Source organism: Myotis davidii, unplaced genomic scaffold, assembly GCF_000327345.1.
Source record: "Myotis davidii unplaced genomic scaffold, ASM32734v1 scaffold132, whole genome shotgun sequence".
Classification (NCBI taxonomy): Eukaryota; Metazoa; Chordata; class Mammalia; order Chiroptera; family Vespertilionidae; genus Myotis; species Myotis davidii.
The window spans coordinates 2,376,264-2,388,083 of NW_006285258.1; the positions used below are offsets into that span (position 1 = coordinate 2,376,264).

At 36.4% G+C, this 11,820-nt stretch overlaps 1 protein-coding gene across 3 annotated transcripts in view; it reads left to right on the plus strand.

Moving 5' to 3' along the window:
* The window catches only part of TRPM7 (transient receptor potential cation channel subfamily M member 7), a 124,129-nt gene that overhangs the window by 10,965 nt on the left and 101,344 nt on the right, over positions 1 to 11,820 (plus strand). For all 3 annotated transcript variants that reach the window (XR_001512578.1, XM_006756005.2, XM_015558931.1), the window contains exons 2-3: positions 6,601 to 6,680; positions 8,347 to 8,385. Coding sequence is in view for 2 of the 3 variants with exons in the window: in XM_006756005.2 (XP_006756068.1) it covers positions 6,601 to 6,680; positions 8,347 to 8,385 (119 nt within the window). In the remaining variant the exon portion in view is untranslated. The remainder of the gene's footprint in view (positions 1 to 6,600; positions 6,681 to 8,346; positions 8,386 to 11,820) is intronic.

Genomic DNA, 11,820 nt, shown 5'->3' on the forward strand with positions numbered 1-11,820 from the left:
AGGAAAGTAGACCAACAGAAAATAAAATTCGATTTAGTAGGACTCTCTTTACAAACATAGTCAAGGCTCTGAATTTAATTTAGTTTAATTTTTTAATGTACAAAACTTTTACCAACATTTGTCATTCCACAGAGGCCTTTGAACAGTGTCTTTAAAACCCTATCAGAGGATTCACATCTGAATTATTATTAATTTCAAGTTAGTAGTTAAGTAGTTGGCAGCCAATTAAGAGTAAGCGCAGAACTTCAGAATAAAGGCTTGTAAGAGTGCCAGATAGTCAAATAAATTGGACTCTGGAAGAGGAAGTTAGTGCCTACATATTTCAACATTTTACTTTGGGCTGGCCTTACCTTTTCTTTGTCATTGTGCCATTGTCGGCAGGCATGTTGACCTATGCACAGGTTTATCACATAACTTGAAGTTTCTAGGTCTGTAGTGTTTAATTTTTTAAGTATATGCATTTTATTAGTAGGCAAACTCCTTTTTAATTTGATTGCCCTCTCTTTTGAGTATGGGTCACATTTTCCTTTTTTTTTTCTTATATCTAGTAATTTTAGATTGTGCAATAGATGTTGTGAATGTAACCTTGAGACTGTGGGTTCTGTTAAAGTAGTTGCTATGAACTGAATGCTTGTATCATCCCCCAAATTAAGTATTGTCCCCCCCAGAATTAACCCCCAATGTGATGGTATTTGGAGATGGGGCCTTTGGAAGGTAATTATGATTTGATGAGGTCATGAAGGTATGGCCCTTATAAGACACGAGAAAACTTGATCTCTCTGGTCACCACGTGAGGACACAAGTGAAAGGACAGTGTTTGCAACCCAGGAAGAGCGCACGCATCAGACACTAACCCTGCTGGCACCTTGATCTTGAATTCCAGTCTCTAGAACTGTGAAAAAAATTAAATTGGTGGTTTATGTCACTCAATTGTATGGTATTTGTTATGGCAGTCTGAATAGAATAAGACAGTTGATTAACTTGACTGTACTCAAATTCTAAACTCTGTCTCCTTCAGAGGGCAGCAAAAATATCTGCTCAGTTGTTTTATTCTTTAAAAAAATATATTTTTATTGATTTTAGAGAGAGAGAGAGGGATAGAAACATCAATGATGAGAATCATTGATCGACTACCTCCTGCACACCCGCTACTGGGGATTGAGTCCGCAACCAGGGCATGTGCCTTGACCAGGAATCAAACTGTGACATTCTGGTTCATAGGTTGATGCTCAACCATTGAGCCATCTCAGCTGTGCAGTTGTTTTATTCTTATCTAGTGGCCCGATGCATGAAATTTGTGCAGGGGGGTGGGGGTGTTGTCCCTCAGCCCAGCCTGCACCCTCTCCAATCTGAGACCCTTCAGGGGATGTCCTAAACCGGCAGACATCCCTCTCACAATCTGGGATCGCTGGCTCTTAACCGTTTGCCTGCCTGCCAGCCAGATCACCCCCAGCTGCCCTACCCTGCTGGCCCGATTGCCCACAACTGCCCTCCCCTGCCGGCCTGATTGCCCACAACAGCTCTCCTCTCCTGGCCAGATTGCCCACAACTGCCCTCGCCTGCAGGCCAGATTGCCCACAACTGCCCTCCCCTTGCCGTGACAGGCCTCCGTGTGAGGCGGCGGAGACTCCGGGACCGGCCTCCTCCAGGCCGCGCGGAGCCGTGGGACCCCCAGCCCTCACCGCACTGAGTGGCCACCAGGCCCTGCCTCCACTCTGTGCGCGGCCATATTGTGGCAGCGTCACGCAAGGGTGTGATGACCACCTGGGCTTTTATTAGTTTAGATTGGATTGCTTAGAGTCTGATATATATATATATATATATAGTATGTATGTATGTTTAATGGGTCAGCCAGAGATTTGAGCAGTTAATTTGAAGCATTTAGGGTTCCCTTTCTGTGACTATTTTGCAGGATTTTTCCCCCACTACATTCCAGCTGCTGTTGCCATCTTGAGTTTGGTATTCTGGTTCTTCAAGCCAATAAAACTGGGATTTCTGTTGGAGTTTTAGCTGTTCAGTAGATGTGAGTGGGTCCTGTCTTCATACAGAAAAACTTAAAATAATGGGAAACTCACTTTGTGCTGTTACTTTTTTTCACATATGGACCCCATCTAATTACTGCCTTCTTTTGGTTGCTCTCAGTGCCACTAAGTAGTCATTTTAAAAATTTTATCTTGTCTAGAGTTTATGGTTGTCAGTGGGAAGGTTAGTCCCATAGAACCTTCATATGTGGGTGCACCTTTCTAATGTTAATACAGAGTCATAGAGTGTATTTAGTTGTAAAAATATATTTCCACATGTTACTTTGAAGTAGAATTTTAAAGCAATTTTTTATCCCCCCCCCCCCCTAGTTTTTTCCATCAGCATTTAGGCACGAAAGGTGTGCTGGTATTGATTTGTTTGGAGAGTAGGATGTTACTAGAGGGTTATTTATAATGTATGTGTGCCTATTCCTAGTAGACAGGAAGAATTTATAATATATGAAATTTTGAGGCATTGTTGGGAATTTAATTATGTGCTGCCAGGTGTTGTGCTAAAACATCTTGCATGGATTATTTTGTTTAATCTTCAGAGCAACATTTGTTGTTAGGTATTATTATTCTAGTTTACAGATAAACACATTTCAGAAATTTGCTTAAGGTTGCATAGATACTGAACAACAGAGCTAGAATTCTAACTTGGGCTAGTCTGACTCCAGCAACTCTTTAACTACTGAAGTTGACTAAGTTTTCTCTCTTGTGCTAACATTTTGTGATTATAAATAGATTTACTAGAACATTAAAGTTTAGAAATTTTCAGATTTGTATTTGTAGTGTGCCATCTGTTGGTAAAATTCAGTAATGCAGCCTAGCCAAAGGAGGAGTATAAATTCAGGAATTTATATGTGTATATATAATTCAGAGTACATTTAATTGGGTAATGATAGTAGAGCACAAACTCAGAAAATCAAAAATTGTAGAAACCTATCATTGAGAAGGATTTACAACTCTTAGCTGGGGTATGTGACTTATCAGGTACCTGAAGCCAATACTAATGTAACAAATGAAGGCTATAAATAACAAGAATGTTGTGTGTAGGGAGAATATATTTATAGTTGGCAGTTACACAAACAAAATGAGAGGCTGTAGTTTTTGAAATAAAATTAATGAATAATTAAGGATTAGAGAAAGCTGTAGGAGATAATCTTGAAACATGGTAATAAACTTGGTTAAAATTTGTGAGCATTGGAGTGACATGACTTAAGTGACTTTAGCAAAGTGACATCTAAAGTTTTGGTTGGATTTTTCAATTAAAACTACTATGGGAGGTTTGAGATTGTAAAAAAGATAGTACTGACTGTTTAAAACAAGAATGATAAAATGAAACTTGTGAACAAGATTTGATCTAGGTTTGAAATCCAACAACATCCGTGTTTTGAGTAGTTTTATATTTTATCATAAAATACTGATAAAGATGAGTACTAAAAGTGAGTACAGCATCTTGGATTGGGAAAGACTTATTTCTGGAAAAAAGCTAGTTGTATATACTCAAACACTAGATTTTTTGCTCAGTGATTGTTGAGGTTTTACAGTTACATCCATTAGACTTACTTAAATGCTTTTTCTATTGAAAGTCTTGCAGGAAAGATAACTTTGTTAATGTACACCCAAATGAGAAAAGCAGCTCTTAATACAAGGACTTATTGGGATTGTAGAATTGGGTAGAAGGGACATTAGTGCCCGAGAAACAGCATAGGCGAAGAATCTGAAGGACTTGGCAAATGCTTGTTGGATTGAATTGACTCGGTGGTAATGGGAAAGACCCATGCTTTTAAGGGATTTAGAGCATGGGTTGACGGACTATGCCATGTCTGGCCACAGTCTTGAGCTAAAAATGGGTCTTACTTTTTTTAAGGTTTAAAAAACAGAACAAAGAATATGTAACAGGGACTGTATATGGCCCAGAAACCCTATTACCTTCTGACCCTTTATAGAAAAAGTTTGCTGATTCCCCCTTTAGAGGATGGCCATACTTTTCTTAAGAAGTGGGGATATTGAAGGTGAATCAGTTTAAGGGGAAAGGTGTTCATTTGAGCCCCAATAAGTTGCACATATTGTTGGAAATAACTGTAGAGTTGAATTTGAAGGTAAGATGAGAAACCAGGATGATCTTAATAATCTGTAGTGTTTATTTTTTATAAGGCATTGTGTTAAACAAAAAAGAATTTGAAAAACTACCTATTGTATTCATTTCTCTTTTATTTTTTTACTTGGATTTATTGGGGCGGGGGGAGTACTGGTTAACAAAATTAAACAGGTTTCTAGTGCAAAATCTACAACAGATCATCTGTTCACCACCCCAAGTCATGTGTTCACTTCTTACTCGTCCATGCCCTCATTGCCCCTCCCCAAAAGACTGTGGTGGCTCTAGTTTACTTTTACTTGTCTCTCTACCAGATTAATTGTCTTAAAGAGAATTCTGGTCATTTATGTTAAATGCTACTTGGGTTTTATTTTTCTTCCATATATAACTCTCTTAAATAAAAATGTAAATGAAAATATTTTCATTTGCATTTAGTAGGAAGGCATAGCTATGAAAAGTATATACCTGTAATTCATTTTTATGAATTTTTCAATTAACAAATATCCACAGTTTTTCAAACTGGCATTTAGATTTTACTGCGATAGAGCAGTCATTTTGAAATCTGTTGGTCTAATTCCTCCACCCCTATCTTCACCCTGATTCGATTAACCGTAGAGTTGCTTCAGGCAGGCTATTGATGAGGAACCAAATAGGAGAAAGAAATGGAGAAAAACTAATACTGGTTAGCAGTAGTTAGTAATTAGCAATACCTTTTAGGAGAGTTAGTTAACCTCTCTGTTCTTTTTGTGTTTTTCCAAATTCAGAACATTTTTAAAAAATACTTTTTTAAAAATTGATTTCAGCTGAAACCGGTTTGGCTCAGTGGACAGAGCGTCGGCCTGCGGACTCAAGGGTCCCAGGTTCGATTCCGGTCAAGGGCATGTACCTTGGTTGCGGGCACATCCCCAGTGGGGAGTGTGCAGGAGGCAGCTGGTCGATGTTTCTAGCTCTCTATCTCCTTTCCTCTCTGTAAAAAATCAATAAAATATATTAAAAAAAATTGATTTCAGAGAGGAAGGGAGAGGGAGAGAGAGATAGAAACATCAATGATGAGAGAGTATCATTGATTGGCTACCTCCTGCATGCCCCCTACTGGGGATCAAGCCCACAACCCAAGCATGTGCCCTTGACCGGAATCAAACCTGGGACCTTCCAGGCCACAGTCCAATGCTCTATCCACTGAGCCAAACCAGCTAGGGTCAAATTCAGAACATTTTTTAAAAAAATATGTTTTATTGGTTTTTTACAGAGAGGGAGGGAGAGGGATAGAGAGTTAGAAACATCAATGAGAGAGAAGCATCGACCAGCTGCCTCCTGCACACTCCCACTTGGGATGTGCCCGGAACCAAGGTACATGCCCCTGACCGGAAGCAAACTCGGGACCGCTCAGTCCGCAGGCTGACGCTCTGTCTACTGAGCCATACCAGTCAGGGCCAAATTCAGAACATTTTTATACAGAATGATCACATAAAAATTTCTCTTTTGGAAATCATTAATCTATTTCTACTTATAGATTTTATAAAAAATGTAAGAAAGGTGGCTTATTTAAAGCTTATGAAGTGATTTTGAAATGCATATCTAAATTTCTCTTAAAATGTCAGTACAGGCTTTGGAGCCAGGGCAAACTATTAGCTGTGTGACTTCGGGCAATTCCCTAACTTACACATCTAACTGCTAAGTCTTTGCATCTGTAATGTGGGAATACTAATTGTACCCAACTTATAAGATTATTGTGAATATAGAATACGTTGGTGCATGTAAAATATTTAGAACAGTGCCTGGCAAATACGCTGTATCTGCTAATTAAAGTTATCTCTTGTTATATGCACTTTGGACAAAGGTTTATAAGAGATACAATGCTAACTATATATTTTTTAAACATTTTTATTTATTGATTTTGGAGACAGAGGGAGAGGAGGAGGAGGAATGGAGGGGAGAGAGAGAGACAGCAAGAGCAAGAAACATTGATTTGTTCCACCTACTTATGCATCCATTGGTTGCTTCTTGTATGTGCCCTGACTGGCGATGGAACCTGAAACCTTGGTGTGTCCACACGATGCTCCAACCAACACCCATCCAGGGCTCAGCTATGTTTCTTTTTTTATTATTTTTTAATTTTTTAAATGTATTTCTATTGATTTCAGAGAGTAAAAATATTTTTATTGATTTCAGAGAGGGAGAGGGAGATAGAGATAGAAACATCAAAGAGAGAGAAATATCAATGATGAGAGAGAATCATTGATTGGCTGCCTCCTGCACGCCGCCCACCGGGGATCGAGCTCACAAATCACACTGGACTTAAATGGAATGATTCTAATTTAGGTGTGCTGTCATCAGGAAGTATGTAGTTTGTAATAAATATTTAGCAAGCTGAAAAAAGTATGGAACTATTTCTTTTCATGTATTTGTAATTACATTCTTTCCTTATAATATTATTGGGTTAATTTATAAACCATCTTTTAAAACTTTTTGTTTTAGTCCCAGAAATCCTGGATAGAAAGCACTTTGACCAAGAGGGAATGTGTATATATTATACCAAGTTCCAAAGACCCTCACAGGTAAGAACACCTTTGTTTCTTTTGGACTCTTCTAGGAATTTAGATATAAATTGTATTGCTAATTTACATATTAAAAGCCATAACAATTCATAGAGATGGGGTTTAGATATCCATAGTTCAGTATGCCAGTTCTAAAATAAAACACTATTATTCTTTCATTGAGAGAAAATTATGATATTGCTTTATTTAAAAAATAAATTGTATTATCCTTAATTTATTTCCTATAATATTGTTAATATCATTTTCAGTTTCATAATAAAAGTACTCATTAGATGTTAAAGAAATCTCAAGCTGTTATTAAGTAAGTATCCTGGGCTGTAGCAATTCACAGAAGGCATAATTTATAAACACAACTGGTCATTTCTTTTTACACTAATTGATTTTAAAATTAAATTTTTAAATATGTATTTTTGTTGATTTCAGAGAGGAAGGGAGAGGGAGAGAGAGAAACATCAAGATGAGAGAGAATCATTGATCGGTTGCCTTGCCTCCTGCACACTCCACACTGGGGATGGAGCCCTCAACCTGGGCATGTGCCCTGACCAGTAATTGAACTGTGACCTCCTGGTTCATAGGTCGATGCTCAATCACTGAGCCATGCTGGTTTGGCTTAAAATTAATTTTATATGAATAGGTTAACAAATGGATTTACAAAGTACCAAAAGTTACACTAGTAAGTGAAAGCCTCCTTTAAGTTCCCCTTCTTTAAGGAAACCATTATTGCCTATTCCTTGGAATACCTTCCAGAAATACAGTATTTGCATGTCCACGTAGATGTTTCTCTACTTCTCCCTCTCTACTTTAAATACATACTGTTTAGTTCATTGTATTTACCTTGATGATAACCACTTTGTTCTAATTTGTTCCATCCTTTTAAATTATATGTCTGTATCATAATTTGTTTTAGTAGTCCTGAATTGATGGACATTTTAGCTGCTCTGTTTTTCTTTCTGCTGTTAGGCGAAAAAAGCTGTGATGAATAAACCTTGTCCATTAATCATTTTACATGTGTTACAGATATTTTTTAGTGTATACTTTTAGTACTGGAATTAGATTTTGAGAACAAGTCTACATTTTTTATTTTGATGAATACTGCCAACTTGCCCTTCTTAGAGATTATATCAGTTTACTAGTATACACCCCCCAAGAGATATTACTACTATATTCTATATTCTCATGAAAATATTATCTAAAAGGTTTTTAAAAATATTTTTTTCTAATCAAATGTCTTTTCATATGTATGTTTTTAGTGTGAATTATATGTTCATATATTTCCCTTTTTTTATATTGATTTGATGAAGCTCTATGTATTAGGGAAACTAACCTTTTGGTCTGCAAATATTTTTCTCAATTTGTTTTCAGACTATTAGTGGCACATTTTGTCATGTAGAAATGTTGTATTTTTACATAATTAAATCAGTTTTTTCTCCTATAGTTTCTGGATTTTATGTTATACCTACTTGTATTTAAAAATATGACAACCGTGTGAGGTTAAAAAAGTAGTTATTTGAATGTGTAAATAAAGTATAAAAATGACCTATGATATCAACTGAAAAATAAACCATATAATTTTTCTTTGTTTTATACTTCTATATAGATTTTATATAGGTTAGTTTAACCTATAAAAACTTTTCCCCTTTAAGTAATACATTTACCTTTTTTATAGATGCCTTCCAGGATGTCAAATTTGTCAGCAACTTGTCAGGTAAGTTTAATAACATAACTCTATTGCACACATTTTTTTTTTTTTTTTTTTTATTGCACACATTTTAAAAAATAAAACTAATCTATTAGAAACATCAGAATACAGTGGGATAAAACTTATAGGCTATATATTTGAAAGTTACTTTACTCAGACCTGGGAGGTGAAAGATGAGGTAAGGTTGCTTGAAACTCAAGTGAAGCTCCCTAAGCAGAGTTCTAAAGTTAATTGTGAATTAGTTGTGTAAAGATGGATGGGAAGTGATTTTAGGCAGAGAGAACAGGATGTGGGAATAGTTGACAGTGGAAGAGATTATGGTTCTGTCACAAAACTTGAGAATGTAAGATGGATGTTGGAGAGATCTGAGTCTGGAAAAATGAGTAGGGGCCAAATCATTTAAGCTCTTTGTGTATATGCCACATGGTTTTGATTTCATGTTAAAAGGATATTGTATAGGGAAGTAACAGGCTTCTTTTCCTCTTTTTTTCTTTCTTTTTCTCTTTCATTTCTTTTTTTCTTTCAATGCAGTGGAGATTGAATTGGGAGAAAAAAATAGTTTGGAAAGCTTTGGAGTAATTCTGGCAACTCCAAAATAGAGGCTGAATTAAGATAGTAGCTATGATGATGAAGAGAAATAGACATATTTGAAACGATAAATGAGATAAACTCAATATGATTTAGTGGATGTGTGGAGAAAGGAGGATTTGAGATGGTTCCTAAATTTCTTATTTAGGCAAATAAGTAAATAGTATGCTCATTAATATCTGATGAAAGAACATAAGAGGATGACAAATAGGTCTCTGGTTGGTAGGTTAGGAACAAATGTGCATAGAATGAGTTCATTTTAGATGTACTGAGATTTACCATCTCTGGTCTTATTCATTTGTTCCTCTAGATTGGAAATTACATCTAGTGTTTTTCCATTCAAGCTAAAGAATTTCCTTTAGCCTTTGGTATAATGTAGATATATTGGAGATGAATTTTTTCGGCTTGGTTTATCAGAAAATGTTAATTTTACTCTCAGACTTAAAGGATATTTTCACTAGATATTGAATTCTGAGTGGACAGTTCTGTCATTCTGGCACTTTAAAGGTATTATACTGTATTCTGGCTCTTGTTAGTGGTGAAAAGTTAGCTATTATTAATATAGCTGTTCTTCTGTATGTAATGGATCTTTTTCTTCCTTCAGCTACTTTAAGGTGTTGTGTGTTTTTTTCTTCTGTATTTTTGGTTTTCAGAGCCAGTTCTGCAGTGTGCCTGAGAGTGGTCCTTTGTACTTACTTTGCTTGTGTCAATATTTGAAAGTTCATATTTTCCACCAAATTGGGAAACTTTCAGCAATTGTTTCTTAAAATATTTTTCTGTCTCATTCTGTTTTCTCTCTTCATTATGGGACTATAGTTATAACTATGTTAGATTGCTTGATGTTTTCCACAGATCACTGGTGCCATTTTTTAAAATCAAAACTTTTTTACATTTATTAACTTTATATTGATCTTTCTTTAGGTTCACTAAATCTCATATCTGCAATTTTCAAAATGTTTTGCCCATCCAGTGAACCTTTTATTTCATGGAATATTTTTTTAAGAAAATTTTCATGCATTTTATTTTTTAATTCTAGAATTTCCACTTCATTATTTGCCATGTATCTTTCCAATTTTCCTAACACCACTTAATTATTATTTTAGGCAGTAATAGTTTAACAATATCACAATACCATTTAATAAGCCATTGTTGCATTAAGCCACTTGTAAAGGGTAATTTTTATATTTTTGTTACATTCTGACCTTTATTTGCTATAACATAACTACTTGTGTAAATAATTGAATATCAGATGTGTAGTAAATACCTTTCATTGTGTGCACACAGTAATCAATATGAAAAAATTAACAAATTTTTTGAGAAAGAAAATACATACAGATATTTACTTTGAAAATGTTAATCTGGGAATTTTTGTATATTTTATCGTCGATATAAAGATACAGAGTTAATACAGATGGTGGCATGTTGATTTTAGCGTTTAATACTAATAACTAATTTATTTTTTCTGCTAATTTGGTGTTGATTATAATTTCAGAATTTTAAGCAAAAAGTTCACCTACCATAAATACCCATTTCCCAGAAGGATGGCATTTAAACTCCCTAGCCAACACCATTTATTGTATGGACTGTCTTTACCCCATTGTATGTTCTTTCCTTCTTTGTCAAATATTAATTGACCAAATAGGTGTGGGTTTATTTTTGAGCTTCCTTTGCTGTCCCATTAATGTGTGTCTTTTTATGCCAGTGTCATGCTGTTTTGAATACTATAGACTTATAGTATAGTTTGATATCAGGTGGCCTGATAACTCCAACTTTGTTTTTTCCCTCAAGATTGCTGTGACTATTCAGGGTTGTTTATGGTTCCTTATAAATTTTTGGATTATTTATTCTACTTCTGTGAAACATGTTATTGGTAATTTCATAGAAATTGCATTGAATCTATAGATTGCTTTGGGTTGTGTGGACATTTTAATGATATTGGTTCTTCTTATCCATGATTATGCTATATGCTTCCATTTATTAGTATCTTCTTTGATTTCTTTCCTCATTGTCTTATTTTCTGAGTACAGGTCTTTTATCTCCTTGGTTAAATTTATTCTTAGGATTCTAATTTGATAGAGTTTTTTTCCTTTTAGTATTTTAAAGATGTAACAGTAAGTTTTGGCTTGAAATTATTCCACAGGTCACTAATATTCTTACTCCTTTTGTTCCCCAAGTATTTTCTCTCAGTGTTTCATTTTGGATAGATTGAATTGCTGTCTTCAAGTTTACTGTTGTTTTTTGTAGTGTCTAATGTCTTGTAAATCTAACCCTAGGACATTTTCATTTCAGATATTTTTTAGCTATCCTAGTTGGGGTATCTATACTAATAAAAGGGTAATATGCTAATTAGACCGGATAGACCAGATGTCTTCCGGACAAAGCCATGGTGGTGGGGACCAAGGCAGTTAGGAGCTATCAGGCCGGCAGGGGAGCAGTTAGGGGGCAATCAGGCCAGCAGGGGAGCAGTTAGGGCAAACAGGCTGGTAGGGAAGAGCAGTTAGGGGTGATCAGATAGGCAGGCAGAGGCGGTTAGTGCCATCAGACTGGCAGGGGAGCTGTTAGGGCCGATCAGATGGCATTGGAACAGTTAGGGCCGATCAGGCAGGCAGGCAGAGTGGTTAGGGGTGATAAGGCAGGCAGGCAGGTGAGCGGTTAGGAGCCAGTGGTCCTGGATTGCAAGAGGGATGTCGATCAGGCCTAAATCGGCAGTTGGACATCCCCTGAGGGGTCGCAGATTGGAGAGGATGCAGGCTGGGCTGAGGGACCCTTCTCCCCTACCTCCCCCCACACCTCCCCGGGCAGCCCTCAGCCCCTCATCCAGGCTGGCCAGGCACCCCAGTGGGGACCCCCACC